An 18,199-nucleotide genomic window follows, 5' to 3' on the forward strand; every position below is an offset into this window, starting at 1 on the left:
TTTTCATTCCTGCCTATGAACATAGCCTTTTTTGTCTATTTTTACAAAAGTAGCATGTCTTGCTTTGTGACAAAGGCACTTTGTGTGCTTTCTAGTCAATTTCTAATAAAAAAAAATCAACAGAAGATGATTAAAATAAACCCTTGAGAGTTTTTGAAAATGAATTTAGACGAAACAATAAGAGAAAGCCATAAAAAATCAAGTTGAAAAATTAAAAAAAAAAGTTATGTTTCAGCTAAAGCATTATTTTTATTAACCATTTTTATAGTAAGTCAAGTCAGCCAAATGGCAAGATTTCATGCTTTATCTCTTAAGTGTCAGGAATCAGTTACTAAAAATCTATTAGAAGACAGACACTTAGTTGACAAGTCAAGCATACAAACCCCTTGGTAAAGAAGTTTGATAGCTTAAGCAATTGCGAGCTGTCTGTATGTTTTATGCAAGTCTACTTGCACGATCACATGCTACTTCTGTTATGACACAAAAATCATATTAAGTGTTCAGAAAGAACCAAATTAGTGTTATTGCTGACAACAGTAAATCTAACCTTTCCTAACTTTGAAGACTTGTTCTTCTAGCCAAAAAGCTTGTAAAGTTTTACATAGTCTTTCTTTTCAAGGAGAGCAGTATTGGAATTGTCAGTGAAAAATGTTTAGAGCTTTAGACAGCAGTATTTTGGAATTGAATGCTTTCAGTTTTATTTCTAGAACACTTTTTAAACTGCTTTGTTCTCTAGCTTAAAAACTCTTACTTTGACATAAGAACTGGCAAGAAATAAATATATGCCAGAGAGGAGAAAATTCCTACTACTAGAAAATAAGAAGTTGGAATTGTCTTCCAGTCAGAATAATCAGAGCAAAAGGTCTCTTTGACATGGAATTTGTTTACCCTGAAAGAGATGATGCAGCTGCCAGCAGCAGATAGGAATTGATTCAGCAATCCTGTACCCTGTGCTGTGAACAGAAGCAGAGTGCTTGCTGCTGTTGTTTTAGTGGAGAACGGAGTTGCCATGTTTATGAGTCCAAGACTTAGCACGTATATTTGTGCCACATCTACCAGTTTGTACCGTAATACCTGCCTCATGTTAGGATTGAGTGAGCAGGCAGGAACTCTTTCTCAAACTATGGCTGAGCTGACAATGTGAAGATGCTTGCATTAGGTACCTGGGTTTATTGAGTAATTGCCTCTCAATCTCTGTCAGTCTGGTGTCTTCCAAGAGCTCTACTGATTTATTTAAAAAAAAAAATCAGCTTTTTGTTTATGAACAGGCATAGATCTCACTTCATTGATCATTAAATGTGTTTCCTTTAGAAAGCACTTTTCCTCCAAAGACTCTGAAGTGAGCTGCTTTGAGTTGATCCCCTGTTTATCTCTGCACAGGTTAGAAATGTCGGCCTTAGACAAATGCAGCAGCAGTATCCAAAGAGCTATAGACCATAGAATAACAGTAATAATAATAATAAGGTGCACAGCATCAGCATTGTTGTCACAGCCTCTTAGCTGGGCTTCAGGGAAAAACTGAACATCATTACTACTGCTGCTGCTGAAACTCTAGTTAAGATGCTACTTACGTAAGGCCGATGATAAATCTGTGATAGGGTGACAAGTTTTTGCAGAAGTTCTAGGAGTACTGTGGGACAGAAGATGGTGTCATGAGGTTCTTTTTGCCTTTTTAGGAGGTCCTTTTCCAACACTTGTAGCTCACGTTGACTTTAGAAGACTGAGTCAGTCTTAGATATCCGATTTTAGCTTTGCAAACTTCTGTTTACCCTGGGCAAGTGACATCCACAAGACAAAATAAAATTTCCTCACTGATAAACTCTGTAGGGTACTTGTGTGAAGTTGATGTAGATGTTTCAAAGGAATAACGGGTTCTCTGTGCAGCTCCTTTTAATGCCTGAATACTTTTTCTGAACCAGCTTGGGCTGGACAGCTATCTTAAAATCATGGGTGTACTTCATGTGTTGTGGGTGGGAAATGTAAGTTATTAGCACCAGTAAGTCATGTAGAAAGCTCTATCTTAAACTACATCTAAAAAACAGGATGTTTTTCTCCCTCTAGAGTCCAGGTTTATTTTGGAGGGGGGAAGAGGGGAGGAACAAACCTTCCTCTTATAATCTCTGAATGGCTAGTTCCAAATTTCCCTGAATTGTTTCTTGACGAGTAAAAGAGAACACTTGCAGTAAAAAGACATGGGATTAATTCTGTAGTGCTCTCAGCTGCCTTGCCAATAAAATCCCTACATCAACAGTACGGCAAAGGGGGTGGTCTTGCTCTTCCTGCTACTAGAGCGTCGTAGTCTTTAAAAATTAGTAGAAATGGTTGACAATGCATATAATTATTATGCATTGAGTTTTCAGCATATTGCTATTCAATATTGATAATTCGTACTCTCTTTGGATAATTTATTAACCTTTTAAATGAAAAACAAGGTATCTTTACTATAAAAGTGTAACAAAAAATACATGTCCCCCATAAACTGTTACTGCAATTTTTAAAATTAGTTTATTTCCCAGACTGCACTCTGAAATGACAAGGGTAGAGTCACAGATCTGCAGTATATACCACTTAAAAGATGTCACACACGATCATTCTGGGGAGCAAGCTTCTAACCTACATTAGAGGTATCTTTTACTTTCATTTCAGCAGACATACACAGGTGCAAATTTGGCTTTTTGGCTTCATTGAGTTTTCTGCTACTCTCTGGTGAACATTGTTTGCCACTTCCTGAGTTACTGGTACATTAATCTATTTATGGAAGGCTGGGTTTTATCTGTTGCCTGTAAATTATGTTCACCTTCCAGATAAACTGGAGATTAGCTACTAACATATAAAACAGCACGCATGTGAAAGTCCTTATGATTGTCCTAGACCATAAGATGAGTGAAGCTGCTTCAGTAAGGTGAGGAAATATGCATAGCAGTAGTTTCTGAATTGGCCAGTGCAATGCCAGTTGTTCTTGTGGTAGTTTCCATGCAATTACGAAAGCAGAGTTTAGAACAAATTACTGCTTCTCTTGTCTGCAGTGTCTTTTGTGGCCTGCATGTGGTGGTGGTTTTTGTGGTCATTTGTACATTAGGCAGTAATTTATGGTTTGTTTTAAGGAAGATTGAATGTAATGACCACTGTGGTCCCACATTCTTGTCTGCTTGGATTTCTCAGTTAAAAACTTATTGTATCATCGACCCATATTCTTTAAACTGTACAGTGCAAGGCAACAACTTGTAGGTAGGGTAAGGAAATAGACTGCTGTGGTTTATCTTTGCTTTCACCACTGAGCAGTTATAAGTTTTGAAGCAGAAATGCTCCATATGTCTTGATAGAGAATTGATACCATGATTACTCATGCCAGTCTGTGCTTGAGACAAGCTCAAGATTTTGCTTGTAAGCAGGCTGTGCCACTCTGTTTAAACAGGCAGCACCTGCTGTGCTGTGCTCCCACAGGACAAAGCAGGCATCCCCTGTTGGCTGCTGCACAGTTGGGGATGGAGAGGTGCTTCATGTTGTGATGGTGCTGGCATCTGGGGTCATTCCAGCATTTCAACAAATATAGGACTTTATTTCCCATTACTGCCTCTAGCAATGTCTAAGCAACTATATTTCCACTGTAGTTATGTTTTGTAGTTATGGAAAAAAAAAAGTAAAAAACGACATCTTGAACAATATTATTGATGATATAGTTGATTCTTTACAAAGAATTAATATATTAAAAGCAATAAAAAGCTATTTGGATAATGATTCACGTTTATCACTCTAATTTCAGTGTCCAGCATTTTTAAACCTTCCAAGATGAGTTTTTAGTAACAGCAGGTTTCATCCTCTACTGTCCTGACTCTTAGAAAACTGCAAGTATGACTATTTAACTACACACACACACACACACACACAAAATTAAAAAAAAATAGAGCTTAAACTTTACTAGGATACTTTACTTTGTAAAAGTGCTATCTGTATTAGGCTGTCATAGATTCTCTCTGCACATTTTAAATGGAGTTCAGTTTCATAAAAATTCATTTGTTTTACATTTTGCTGCAACTCATTGTGAGCTGAACTTGATACAAGAAGTTTGAAATATAAACGAGGACTAAGAATAAAATAATGTTAAGGAAGGTGCTAAGAAAGACTTTTTAAGTTCTGGAGTTTTCAAATCCCTGTTAAAGTTAGGAAGTAAATATTTTAAACAGGGAAACATGGAATTCTTTTTTCATGCAGTCATGAAATAAAAAATTGGAGCAACATAGTGGTTCCCTCTTACTCTACTAGAAGATGGCTTAGATGAAGAAAATGAATGTTCTAGTGTATTCTAATCAAAATTATCATAGATGCTGTATTATCAGAAATATTGGGAAAGGAGTTCTTTGGACAACTCAACTGTAGTTTGCAAGTTGTTGTTGTTGTTGTTTTCTTTTAATATACACATCTGAAATTTAACTCCAAAGTATGTACGTACCTGCTCAGCTCTGGAATTTTTCCTTGTTCAAGCTCTGCATACTTTTATTTGGTTTGTTTGTTTTTGTTTTTCTCCATAATTACTGCTTAACGGAGGTATATTGGACTGAAGGAAAAGAGATTTGTGAGCTTCCATCTTTTCCATTTCACTGCAGTTATTACAGTTTCTTGGATCACAGCTGAATTGATATTGATAAATTTTATAGATATCAAATATGAGCTAATCAATTTTAGCGTGTACATTGTCTCTGTGTGTTTTTGCTGCACTGTATAGAAGCTGGTTTGAATTTAAGTTCCGTAGTACTTTGGTTAGCCGTGTGTGAGACGATGACATCAAGGTATTTGCATTTTCTTTTGGAGGATTTCTTCTCTTCCTGAAGCCTTGAGTGATTCAGCTGACAGCCAATGATTATGCTTAGCATAAGGTGATGAAAGAAAGGAGTTTGTAGCCATTGTGTAGTAAAGAAATGGAAAAAATGAAAGTTGTTGCTTTTCAGAAAGCTGTTAGTGCCACTGAAGCATTTCCATTCTGGTATTAGCCTTAAGACTGCTGACTTTTGAGAAAATTTACCTGACAGTCTTTGAAAACAATTGGGGAAAAAAATCATGAATAATGATAACAGATCAGGAAGACAAAAACAAAACTATATTTCGTCCTGGTGGAGAGATAATAACAAGAGTTTTCAACTGGGCTTTTTTTTTTTTTTTTTCCCCATCATTTATGTGATTATCACATTTTCCAGACTGTTCAAAAGGAATTGTGATCATTTCTGTACCTACTGGCCAATTTTATAGATGGGCAATTTTAAGTTTCGTGACATATGCTGACAGAGTATTTTTTTTGTGTGTGTGCAATGGTTCATGTTCTTTTAAAAGAGAACAGTATTTTTAATGTATAAAAAGCACCCTAGTCGCAATACATCCACCTTCAAAAGTACATTAACTTGATTGCAGTTGTTGTGGTTTAGCCCGGCTGGCAGCCAAACACCACACAGCCGTTCGCTCACCCTCCCCCCTCCCTCTCCGGGATGGGGGAGAGAAACGGGAAAGTGAAGCCTGTGAGTTGAGATAAGGACAGTTTATTAAGACAGGAAAATTAATAACAATAATAATAATAATAATAATAATAGTAATAATGTGTACAAAATAAGTGATGCACAATGCAATTGCTCACCACCCGTTGACCGATGCCCAGCCTATCCCCGAGCAGCCGGCCCCCCCCCCCCGGCTAGCCACCCCTATATATTGTTCAGCATGACGTCAGATGGTATGGAATACCCCTTTGGCCAGTTTGGGTCAGCTGTCCTGGGTCTGTCCCCTCCCAGCTCCTGCTGCACCCCCAGCCTGCTCGCTAGCAGGACAGAGCGAGAAGCTGAAAAGTCCTTGGCTTGGTGTAAGCATTGCTCTACAACAATTAAAACATCAGCATGTTATCAGCGCTCTTCTCATCCTAATCCAAAACATAACACCCTGCCAGCTACTAGGAGGAAAATTAACTCTGTCCTACCTGAAACCAGGACAGCAGTGTTCGCTAGTTTTCTCAAGTATTTTTTGACATGGTATTTTCGTTTCATTCTTAAAGATATTTTGTTGGTTGGAAAGAGAAAGTATGGTTACAAAGCATGGATTCAAAAGAAACTTAGATATAACGGCATTTGACATTCACATTTGAACACAGACAGGTAGTAATTTACTCCAACTCACATGTTTGGCCAGCAACTAGTACTTCGTGCTTTCTGCTTTCTTGATTGTGCTCTAATACACTGAGATTATGAAAGGTGTAGAACGTTTTGCAGATAACTCATCAAAATAAACCTCCTTTGAGTAGAGAATAGGCATCATGCTTACTGTTGAACACGCATCACACTATATCATCTCTTTCTTGAAATTTCTGATACAGTGTAGTGTTCTGATACTGTAGTCTAAGGTCCCTTCCAACCCGGGCGATTCTGTGATTCTGTGAGCTGCTACATGAGCTTCAACTCTGATATTGTACAGTACTTCTCTGATGCAAAGATGCGTAAAAACTGAATATTAACCATACTGGAGTTGTCATATGTAACGATGATCACACTATTTTTTTAAGCAGTTGGGCTACCTATTGCATGTTCCAGCTATGTCTTTGGATTTAATCATAAGTATAATGTTGAAGAAGCTATTGCTTGATGTAAAGTGATCTTTGTGATTACAAAAGCTGGAAAAGGTACGGGAGCTCCTTGTTTGAGTAGAAGAAAATTGGGGTTTGCTCCCCCCACAAAGCATGTGTTAGGGAAGTTAAAGTCTTAAGAAACCTGAAAAGAATACTTAGACATATTTAGAAATTATTTAGTATGATAACGGTAATGAGGCTTTGGGTAGTCAAATAGCTTCATACTTGTATAAAAGAAAATACATGATTCTTATTGAATCTACTTGGGCTTTTCATGTAGCATAATAGAAACAAAATTAACTGGAAATACTTAAAAGTATGCATTTTGGCATAGGAAAAGCAGACCAGTTAACCATGTGAAGTCAGATAAAAAACACTTAGGCTTTGGGGTTTGCTAAGGATTTTGGCATGTGTTTCCCCCAACAATAGCTGTACTTGACTTGCAATGCTAGTTGAGACAAGGCTACACAGAGGAAAGCTTACAGTAGCAGGACAACAGCTGGCAAAACTGAGATCCAGCGTAACTGAGCAGTTAGAAAGCTCATAGAAAAGCGATTGAAACACATTCAACTCGTCTCATCAAACTGGAGAAATTTTTTTTGTGGAAGACAACTTACAGGTCTGTGAGCAGTTTTAGAGAGTGTTGTGAAGAACACATTTTTCTTTAGGTTAACAAATTCTCATTTGTTCAGTTAATTTTTTTACCCAAAATTGCTCCATTTTAAGGTTCTGGTCTTCATTCTGGAAAGTAATATACATGATCATTTTAACCATGCATTTGTGTGAAATTTGATTTAATAACAAATGACTATAAATGCCTTCTACCTAAAAAAGGGTCCAGAGATAGAAGGTCCTTAGAGTTGGTATATCAAGTTAGATATTAGGAAGCAAAAGTTATAATGGGGTGTTCTGGAGGAAATGGTCTTTGATAGGAAAGGAGAATGGGGCTAGAGGAGAACACAAAGGCTGCAGGACTTGAACGTAGTTAAGTATTGATAGAAGAACTACACTGAAAAGATAGGATGGAGATCACTGGAGCCAAACTCAAACATTCTCTAGGAATTGTTTGGCTTTCGTCTAACTGCTAAATTTTCTAAGCCTCTGTACATCTGTAAAAGTCTAGTGGCTGACCTCACAATGTTTTTTTGTATGTGGTTGAATATTTCTAAGTCTTTTTCTCCCTTCTGTGAGAAACTGCAAAGTGCTAAGAATCATTCTAATGAGAGGCATAATTTCAAAGGTTGCAAACTTTGAACAATATGGTTTTATTCTGACGACTGCTGAGTAGGGGACATATTCTTGGTCTCTGCTATTGCATTTACAAGAGTTTTGCATGTTGCATTGTGTTACTCATTTGGAATCACATTACAAAGCTTTGATTCAGTATATTTTCAGGCTTGACACTGCATTATAAAGCCGTTTTCCAGTACAAATTATTCAGTACAAAAACTGGCAAAGGAAGCTTTATTTATGGAGTTGTACAAAGCATTTAATTGGCTTTGAAAAGCATGTGGCTACTGAATCTGGAACCACTTTCAAATACACATTCCTTTTACTTTTTTGGATATTTATCTACTTTTAATGATAGGTCTTTTTTTAATTATATGGGCTTATTCCAGAAAATCAGTCTTTTGCTTTTCAAAGGTTAAAGATTAAAGAAAAAAAGCTGGAGGCAAAATTATACAAAGGTTCTTTTGTAGCCCTGAAAAATGAAAGGCTTGATTTAAGCTCTACTGAAAAAGGTCCAAAAGTTAATCCTTTTTCCTCTTCCTTTTTTTTTTTTTTTTTTAATATGCAGCTTTATTTGAAATACAGTGGTAGTTAGCCAGCCAGAAATGAATGCAGCACAAACTCCTATGAAGGCCTCTGTGGCCTTCCACATTAAGGCCAAAGCACTGTAGCCTCCAAGCTTACAGATGGCAATTGTACCATGCAGCCATATTTTCTTCCACTTGAAATGTCTGTGACTAAACGTCTTTTTCGTAAGATGTGTATAATGCTGCAGTGACATTATCACAAGTGAGGTAAAAATAAAATGTGAAGATTCTCCCCTTTAAGTTACCAGCAAAGAATCTACTTCTGTGTGCCTGAGCCATTTTACAAATATTATTTTATAGGTATCTTTGCAAGCAGATGCATGTTTAATGTTCCCTTTCTACTAGCCAGATGCAGACCAGCCCTGAATCTGAGTCCTGTTGTGGTGATGCAGTTAAAAGATCCAGTTTTCTTTCACACAGAATCACACGCAGATTCGACAGATTGATTCCAGCTGGCTGAGAGCAGCAGCACAAACTTGCACGTGTCAGCACTCGGTGGTATCAATTTCCTCAAGTGAAAGGTTTTTCTAATTGCAAAGCATGATACCATATGCTCCTGTGTTCATATTAAGGTGTCATGGGAGGTCAAGCCAGTACTCCCAGTCCTGCTCCTCTCAGTGAGTAACCAACATCCTGGATACTTCCACATAAGCTTCTTTCTTCACATGTTTTATTAAAGTACAATAGAGATAGGATTTTTGCAACATGAGCATAAAATACTCTAACAGAGCAGTTAGATATTGCTTTATAAGCTAGGACATCCTTCCTAATGTCATCTAGCTTTCAGTGTGTTCTGTATTGCACTCCTATGTTGTTTGCAGATCTTTAAAATACCATTACAGTGTCACTGCAAGACAATAAAGCACTTTGTCATTGTCGTTTTCTTTGCAAGAGGTCCCTGAATATGAGAAGACAATACAACATTTTAATTTTATTTTAATCTTAAATTTCTTTAATTATCCAGGATGGATGCAGTCTGGAATTCTTCTAAAAACATTCTTTCTTTAGACTTTCCCAATATTTTCCAGTTGCGCGTACTTTTGCGATACATTTCTACTTTTTCTTTCCTAATTGCACTTAGACCTGCTTTGTTTCTTTCTCTTCTTGCAAAATACAAAAGACTAATAAAGACTTCTGAAATGCTACAGCAGGAAGTGTTTGACTAAGTGTCTCTGACCTCATGCTGGTGGGAAAAATTAGCATGCAGCCAACGTGTAATGTTAAATGTAACACGTGAATTTGTCCTTTCCAAGAATAGCCACTGTTTATAGAGGATGCAATTGTTATTCGCTACAGACCATACACAGACAAAATATCCTAACTGAATGTACTCTCTTCTCTTGGTTAAGTCAGTCTCCATAATGTCATCTATTGCAGGTGATTTATCTGTTTTTTCATCAGTCAAGAGCCAGGTGCTAGTTAGACGTGCTGCAGCTCTTGTTATGTTGACATTCTAGGAAAACATGGGGGGCTCTGTGCAGTTCTCTGTTTGCAAAGATTAGAGTGACCAGGCAATAGGCACGCAGACAAGTCCTGGGGAAATATATTTTAAGCATTTTTTGCATAGTTTACCAGAATAACCAGGCAGATGACATTAAAGTTTGGTTAAAAACTCCAGTTAAATAAAACAGAAGGGAAAAAAAATATATTAGTGGCTACTGTACAAGTATGAGCTACTACTCTAGGCTTGCAATTATCTACTACAATAATATTTGTCTTGCCGTCTTGGTGACTGAGTGTTAACTTCTCATGCGCAGGTACAAACTGTGCCCAGCTACAAATGCTATGTGCACCACCTAGTTTTCTTACTCAGTTCAAGTCAGCAGTGAGAGGGTCATTATCCCAGTTTTCTACAGTGGTTCATTTGTTATAAAATGAGAACCTAAAAGCTGGAACTTCAGTTTTATCCTCTGGTAAACATTTATATTCTGTATTTCTGATACTTTGATCTGTCTTTTTAGTCATTCTGTTAACACGGCATGGAATGGTTCAAAATCTTAGTTTAATTTACCTACAATAACTGTGATTAAGTATATAGTCAAATATTACATGCCTCAAAAGAATTTTTTTCCAACTATTCCCTATACCCTTGAAGAATTCACTCCAACTTTTCTGTAGCTTTTATTTTTTTCACTACTTCTGCCAGTAGTCTTTATACTTAATCTACACCAGTTTGCTAGAACCTGAAGAGAATGCTTACAACTTAGACAGAAATTGGAAATCTGAAAGTATACAAGCTAGAAATTACTACTAATATAAAGTATCATTTTCAGTCACAGTCATCTTTTTTTTTCAATATTGTGAACTGCTGGTTTGTATACAACATTGTACTGAAAAATGAAAAAAAATCATGAAAGTCATAAAAGTGGAGTTATTGTTAGCTGATAGTGTAACATGGGTCACTGTAAACTCCACTTTTCCATTTACCATCTGCAGATTTCAATAAATCTTTAAATGAAAAAGATTTCATTTTAAGCAATCTGTTGGAAATGTAGTAAGATACCTTTATTAAGTATTTGTAAGTTAATCTTCCACTGCATAGTACAACCCTTACTTTTATTCAAAATCATTAGCTCATGATGCACATAGAAGCCACAGGAAGTCGTGTAATACATCTGCATATGAAAATAAGCCACACAATTTGCATACAAAAATCAAACTTCAAAGCATCTGATTTCAAGCTAAAATTGAATGGGAAGTTGAGAGGAAAAGGATAACTATACTGGATCAAATCAAGTATTTGGTCCAGTGTCATGTCTTCAGGAGTAAATGTAAAATGATACCCAGAGACAAAAGACAGATGAGAAAGCATATATGTTATTCCTCCTGTGTAGTCTTCCATCTTCAGAATATTTCCAGCTAAGGGGACTTCCTGAATTTGTTGTGCTTTCTGTATGGTTTGTAACCTGCAGTAGCTAACTACCTCCGTTAGCTTACTCAGTTATCCATTGAATATATGATATATATGATATTTAGCATCCAAAATATCCTTTGTTGACGAAGTCTCCATCTCTATTCCCTGCTATGTGGAGATTCACCTCCTTTTTATTTCTGACCAGTCCTAGCTTGCTTGAATTCTTCTAGCTCTGTCTTTTAAGAACTATTATTATTACTGGTTCTAAATTGACCTCACTCAGAATCAGAAGGCTTTTAGGGGGTAGTAGCAAATAGCTGGCATTTTCTATTTGTCATCTAGTTTTCTTGTTTTAACGTTTCAAACATTTTCAGACTTTCTGTTATAACTATGAGGATCAGAAGTGTACTCTTTAAAACTATAGGGATTGAGTGTATTGTGTAACAGTCAGAAATTTTCAAGACCATTTAGTACCATGAACACACTGTAAAAATCACAATAGTTGCCGATGTTGTACTGTGAAGAAACTCCTCTTTCAGCAGAGAATGGAATGATGTATCATTGACATGGCAGGGCTACGAAGCTGGTGAAGGGTCTAGAACACAAGTCCCATGAGGAGCAGCTGAGGGAACTGGGGTTGTTATTGACCTTATTGCACTCTAAAACATCCTGAAAGGATGTTGTGGGGAGCTGGGGGTTGGCCTCTTCTTGCAGATAACTAGTGATAGTACAAGAGGGAACGACCTCAAGTTGCACCAGGGGAGGTTTTGGTAGGAAATTAGGAGACATTTCTTCTCAGAAGGAGCAGTCAGGCATTGGAACGGGTTGCTGAGGGAGGTGGTGGAGTCACCGTCCCTGAGGGTGTTTAAGGAAAAGTTGGACATGGTGCTTAGGGACATGGTTTAGTGGGTGATACTGGTGGCAGAGGAATGGTTGGACCAGATGATCTTGGAGGTCTTTTCCAACCCTAGTGATTCTATGGTTTTATGATGTGTAATGGAGCTATGCAGAACACAGAGTGCATATGTAACCTTCAATAGCCTTAGAACAAAGTAAATTTGAAGAGATGAACTGGAATCTGTGCCCTTTAAAATCAAATTATGTTTTATGTGGTAAACAAGGGGGAAAAGACTTCTAGAAGGATGTTCTGCCCATCTCATTCAGGGGCTAAAGTGAACAGACTTCCAGAGGTCTTGAAGAGGTGAGTTGACATGGATGGATTTTGCAACTGCTTTTCTTCTTTGGCTAAACAACTTAGACTCTAGTAGATAATCTCATTAGAACAGTTTCACTCACTAAGAGGTAAATTGGGATTCTAAATGATGGCCTGAATACCATATGTATGATATTCATAAAAAATAATAAACATTATTAATAAAAATATTAATAATAATAATAGCTGTTACGTTTACTCTGAAAATTAAAAGATTTGAGCCAATGATAATTTTACTGATTTTTTAAATTTTGCAATTTTGTTGACTTTGATTATTCTTTGATGACCCAAAGAGAAAAGAAAGTAAAAGAGAAAAACCTCTATTGCACATGAAGAGACATAACAGCATTATTTAAAAGTAAATATCAGTGGTTAAGACAGAGAATGCAAGTAGTTAAGACAAGAATGCATACTTTTCCAGTAAATGCTTTCCCCTCAGACCATCAGCCATGAATTTTTTCTCATTGCTTGTAATGAATCTTTTCTGAAGAGTAAAAGTAAACACGATTTTAATGTGTCCACTTCTTTTTATTTCCTGACTCTGACTGGAGGAAGAAAAACTGAAATAACACAAAAGAAACTTTTCCTTTTTCTGCTGTCCAGTGAAACCGGAAGTACCTACTCAGTGATAAATAATCTTTTTGTAATAAATAGTCTTTTTGTGATGATTTTACTCAATTAAGCAGGAAATGTGATGCTGAGAGGGACAGATTAGCACTGACCATTTGGGAGCTTAATTATAGTAACAGGCTTTCTATGAGAATGTCATCATCTCAATGGTGAATAACACAGAAGTATTTTAGTGACTGACTGGACATCATTTGAATGCTTTGACGTGCAGCAAGTATTATGGATTTGGATACTTTTATGTAACTGTTAAATGTCAGTAAATGGTCATGAAATGCTTCTTTGAAATGAAAATAAAGATGTATATAATTGTTTTTAACTAGTCTTGATGTTCTACAAATTCATCAAAGTTTTGGTTCTGTATTAAATAGACAGCTCTGCAGATGGAAGTCAGTGGTTGTCCTTCAACAGGACAAGAATGGAAGAGATCACTGCTTGAAATGAAGAATAAAGAAAAGATAAAAAGCCTTATTTAATGTATAAGTAGTGATGTTGACCAGTAATTCAGTAATTTTGACTTTTAAAACTAACATCTAAGTTTTGGCTATAGAAATCCATCTGTGAATATAGATGCATAGGTATGTGTGAGAAAGTACATTTTAAATCTTTTACCAGCTGTGGTAAATATATTCAAAATACCACTTTCAATCCCTGTCTTAAACCCTCAGTAAGTCGTAACTGAACTTTGATTTCTGAAAAGTTTGGGTTTTCATGCATATTGCTACATGTGTTTTTTTTTGTTGTTGTTTTTTGTTTTTTTTATACAGCTCTCCTTCATCTCGTTGTCTCTTCCAATGTTGATGTGAAAAATTCAATGACCTTCAGTGGGCCTCTGGAAGACATGTTTGGGTACACAGTTCAACAGTATGAAAATGAGGAAGGAAAATGGTAAGCTGCTTTTCTTGTCTAACCTGCAAATTACCACATATTCAGTGACTCAGGTTCTATACTATTTTTTCTAAGTATGCCCCATAACTAAGGGTCAGTTTTCTGTCAGGCTTATTTGTATTTCTTAAATTGATGAACAGTCCTAAAGAAATCTCCATACATTGGGAGACAAAGATTCAAATCTGCATCTACATCAATTTCCTCAAAGAAATAAATGAGTTCACAAAGTGGGTAAATTACCTGTGTGCTGGAGCTAAGAAAGCTTTATGTATGCCTGAACCATCTTTTTTCTGTTTCACAAAAAAAAAAAAAAAAAAAAAAGTCATGACAGTCATGATTCATCTTTTCCTTCTATTAATATATCACCAGTGAAATTGCTCCTGTTTTGCCTAACCTGTTTTTTCTAAAGTTTTCTGTCAGTGGTTGCCAGAACTGAGTTTTTGGTGGGACTGGTGGGAAGATTTCTCTGTCTAAGTATTTAGTAATACAGTTCTCCCTCTTCTCTTTTGGAGGTCTAATTGTGTCTTGCAGTTGGCAATATATTTGCATTTGGGATTTGGAGCCACCTTCTTAACCTGCCATTTCCTTGTTTTTTCTGCTGAATTATAGACTGCATTTTGATGTGCTTACTAGTATCATTGCCTCTCAGTCTTTTGATAAGCAGCTTATGCATAAGAATGAACATCACGGGTGAATCTCAGGGCTGGAGGACTGAAATAGCAATTGAATGGTAAAAGGCTTGGGAAACCTGAGGTCTGTATTGTTGTTTGCTGATTTTTTCTGGTTTTCCAAGAGCTTCGCCAGTAATTTGACATTCATGATAAGCCCCAGAGATGACTCCTGGCAGTCTGGAACAAAGGGCATGTGGCCACTTGGCCGCCAGGTCACACTGCTCTGCAGCACCTGACCTGCTCGATTCTGAGAGTCTGTCCACCACTGCAGCACTCTGTTCTCTATTGGACACAGGGAATGTTCACTAAAATGAAATAGCAGAGCCTGCTTTTGCAAATGCTAGTTTTCGACTGTCCAGGTTGCAGGATGTTTAAATACGCTTCTGCATGGGGGTGATGAAAGGATAATAGTGACCTTTGTTGAGCTAATCTAGACCTTCAGGAAATGGTATCCATTCTAGGAGCTGGGATTTTGTGGAGTAAGCTATATTGTTGTGGGCTGCCCTGAAGCCTTTCAGGTGCAAAAAATATTATGAGCCAGAAATGGCTACTCTTTCAGTGGCTGAAGGAAGACAGGAATTTAAACCAGCATGCTAGGTCTGAACATCTCTAAAATAAAACTCCAGAGCCACTGCTAAATTTTCAAGTTTCCAAGTTTCCTTCAGTGTAATGTACAGAGCAGGAAATTTGCATATTGGTATTTTAAATATATAAATTTTTGTGGTGCTTTGACAAGAGCTATAACACTACCTTGATACCGCAGACAGATTTTCAGCAACGGATGTCTTGTAAACCTGACTAAAGTAGTTCCTCAAAGAGAGTCCCCAAAAATAATAAAAAAAAAAATCCTTTTGGCAAATAGACAGAGTAGTCTTTCAAACCACTTATCTCAGTTCATGGGGATCTTTTTTTCTGGGTAAAGAACAGCATGTGGACATAATCCTGCTAAGTACTGATCACCTCCTCTGGAATGTCAAGCACACTCAGCTTCTTTGTGGTTAAATAGAAGTCAAGGATGCATAATAGGTTGTGGTGCATGCTTCTAAGTTTTGGTGTTAAAAATGCATTACAGAGTGTAGCTTGAAAGGTCAGTCAGATGCAGTATGTACTTGGACCATTTTATTTCGCTTTAGAAATTATTAATTAAAAAAAAAAATCTACCGGATCACAATGAGCTGTTTCAGTATGTTTGTTTAGAAGCTGGATGGTGTACTACATTTAAAATCTCCTTTCTAGCTCTTTTTATCTGTAGGCTACATCTTACCTATTATGTCATTCTATCCAAGTATCTTCTGCCTGGACTCATTAATTTATGACTAAAGGTAGAAATAGTTCTCTCAGTAACTCTTCACAATCATCTAAGTGTCCACAAGCAAATCTTACTGAACTGTTACTTTTAATGGCAGGATTTCTATTTTCAGTGTGTGCAGGGAATTCTAATTTAATTTGAGTTCTTCCTTGCACATTTAACGGAGTCAGTTACTTGCTGGGTGATGCTGGGCTATTTAGTGTTGCTGATGAGGATGTGAGAACAAAAACAGTGTCTATCTCTAAATAGCATTTTCTGCTGAAAATGGATTTAGGAGTGAATGCTAATTTGTTATGCTTACAAAATATTGTATCAGAATAGAGATTTTCTGAACATATCTTTTTTTTCCTTTTTTTTTTTTTTTAACTGCTCAGGATAAAAAGCCTTGCATGATGTATTTTAAAACGCTGGCTCACATTATTTAAAACTGAATTCTTCTGCTTGGTGCCTGTGACCCTCTCCTTGTGCATTTGGTCCCTCCTTAGCATTTAAAATAATTTTTCTTCCAAAATATATTAAAGATCAAGGTGATATAAATAAAAAAGATACCTCTTTCTGTACTACTTACAATATGTTTCATCCACCAGCCAATGCTGCTTGTATTTTTCAGTGGATTTTTTTTTGTAATGTTACTCTATTGTATAATTTGGTATATAGGTATATTTCCTGTTGGTGTTGTTTATTACAGAGGAGACAGAATAGCTGCTTTTTATTGTATCTGAAAGAGCATAATAGATACTTTTCTTGCTCTCCGTCCTCTACTGTTTGTGCAGAACTTGCTGTATCTGTGTTCTGTATGTAAGTTTTATTTGCTGACTTTCAAGCCTTTTTTGAAAGAAGAAATTTAGGATAACATTTCATTTGCAGGGTACTTATTGGTTCTCCATTAGTTGGCCAGCCTGAGAAAAGAACAGGAGATGTATACAAATGCCCTGTAGGAAAGGACAACCAGTCGCCCTGCATAAAACTGAATTTACCAGGTATGAAAGAAAATAGAGCTGTCATGCGGGGGAATAGTAAAGGTCAAATCTTAAAGAGATTTTTAGTTAATAAATGTGTTAGGATTGGTTTTATACGGAAAATTTACTTAGGAGTCCAGAACTAAACGTGAAGGAGTTGTATTTGTAACATTAAAAATACTTTTATTTTAAAGTCTCTTATTGCTCTATGGAAAACACGCTGATACTAAATAGGCATTTAGCTGTGTTATCAAAGCATTATTATGACTGATACTGATTGACTGTGGTTACCGGTCCTGGCAGAAAGGCTGAGGAACACAGATTTGTGGGCTATCCTTTCCAAAACTCTTGGAAGCCAATAAGAGTTAAAAGCCTAATGCTTTTAACAAGCACCTAAGTAGTCAGAGCAAGGCTGAAGCACCTTAATCAGGTGTTTAGCATTCATCCTTTTTTTTTTCTTTTGCTTGTGTCAAGAGAGACTCAATGTAGACAAGAAGAGACTGTTAATACGAGTTCCACTAAATACGCCTATCACCATATTTTTTCTTAAATCTCTTTCGTTGAAAGCCTGAATATCAATAATGTAACAAAAAAGTAGAAAACATAAAAGCTGTAATTCATTTATAACATGACAGAGTAAAAAATGAATATTTGTCTTCTAATTAACAAAACTGTGTGAACAGTAATCTTTTGCTTTCATTGTACTGTTATTTTTACCTTTTTTCCCAGTTCAAGAAACTATTTGAGACAGCAACCCAGTCAAATTTTCTGGGATAAAAGCCAGTCTCAGAATTTTTCCTTGTTCATTGCAATTGAAGGAGGAGGATGAAGGGTGCTAAAATATTTGATAGAACCAGTGTCAGTCTGTGTTTTATTTTAGAAGCTGGAAGCTCTCTGCTAGTTGATACATACTTTAACATTTTGTTTTCACATTCCCAAATACTTAACATTTCAATCTATTTATAGCTTCTACTTCAGTTCCTAACGTCATGGAAGTAAAAGAAAACATGACTCTTGGAACAACCTTAGTGACTAACCCAAAAGGCGGCTTTCTGGTAAGAAAGGACTTTTTGTCGATTTTAAAAGAAGTCTGTATTTTCTGTAGGTACCACATCAAAAGTTTCAACCTTTTTCATCTTTTTAAGGCTTGTGGACCACTCTATGCTTATAAATGTGGGCGTTTACATTATACAACTGGAGTTTGCTCCAACGTCAGCTCCACTTTTGAAACTGTGGAGGCGATTGCACCGTCTGTGCAAGGTA

General features: G+C 36.6%; 1 protein-coding gene across 1 annotated transcript in view; it reads left to right on the forward strand.

The window, feature by feature from the left end:
* The window catches only part of ITGA1 (integrin subunit alpha 1), an 80,464-nt gene that overhangs the window by 15,001 nt on the left and 47,264 nt on the right, over nt 1-18,199 (forward strand). The window contains exons 2-5 of the mRNA XM_035570113.2: nt 13,877-13,997; nt 16,845-16,957; nt 17,903-17,991; nt 18,082-18,196. Coding sequence (XP_035426006.1) covers nt 13,877-13,997; nt 16,845-16,957; nt 17,903-17,991; nt 18,082-18,196 — 438 coding nt within the window. The remainder of the gene's footprint in view (nt 1-13,876; nt 13,998-16,844; nt 16,958-17,902; nt 17,992-18,081; nt 18,197-18,199) is intronic.

This window comes from Cygnus atratus, chromosome Z (genome assembly GCF_013377495.2).
Source record: "Cygnus atratus isolate AKBS03 ecotype Queensland, Australia chromosome Z, CAtr_DNAZoo_HiC_assembly, whole genome shotgun sequence".
Classification (NCBI taxonomy): Eukaryota; Metazoa; Chordata; class Aves; order Anseriformes; family Anatidae; genus Cygnus; species Cygnus atratus.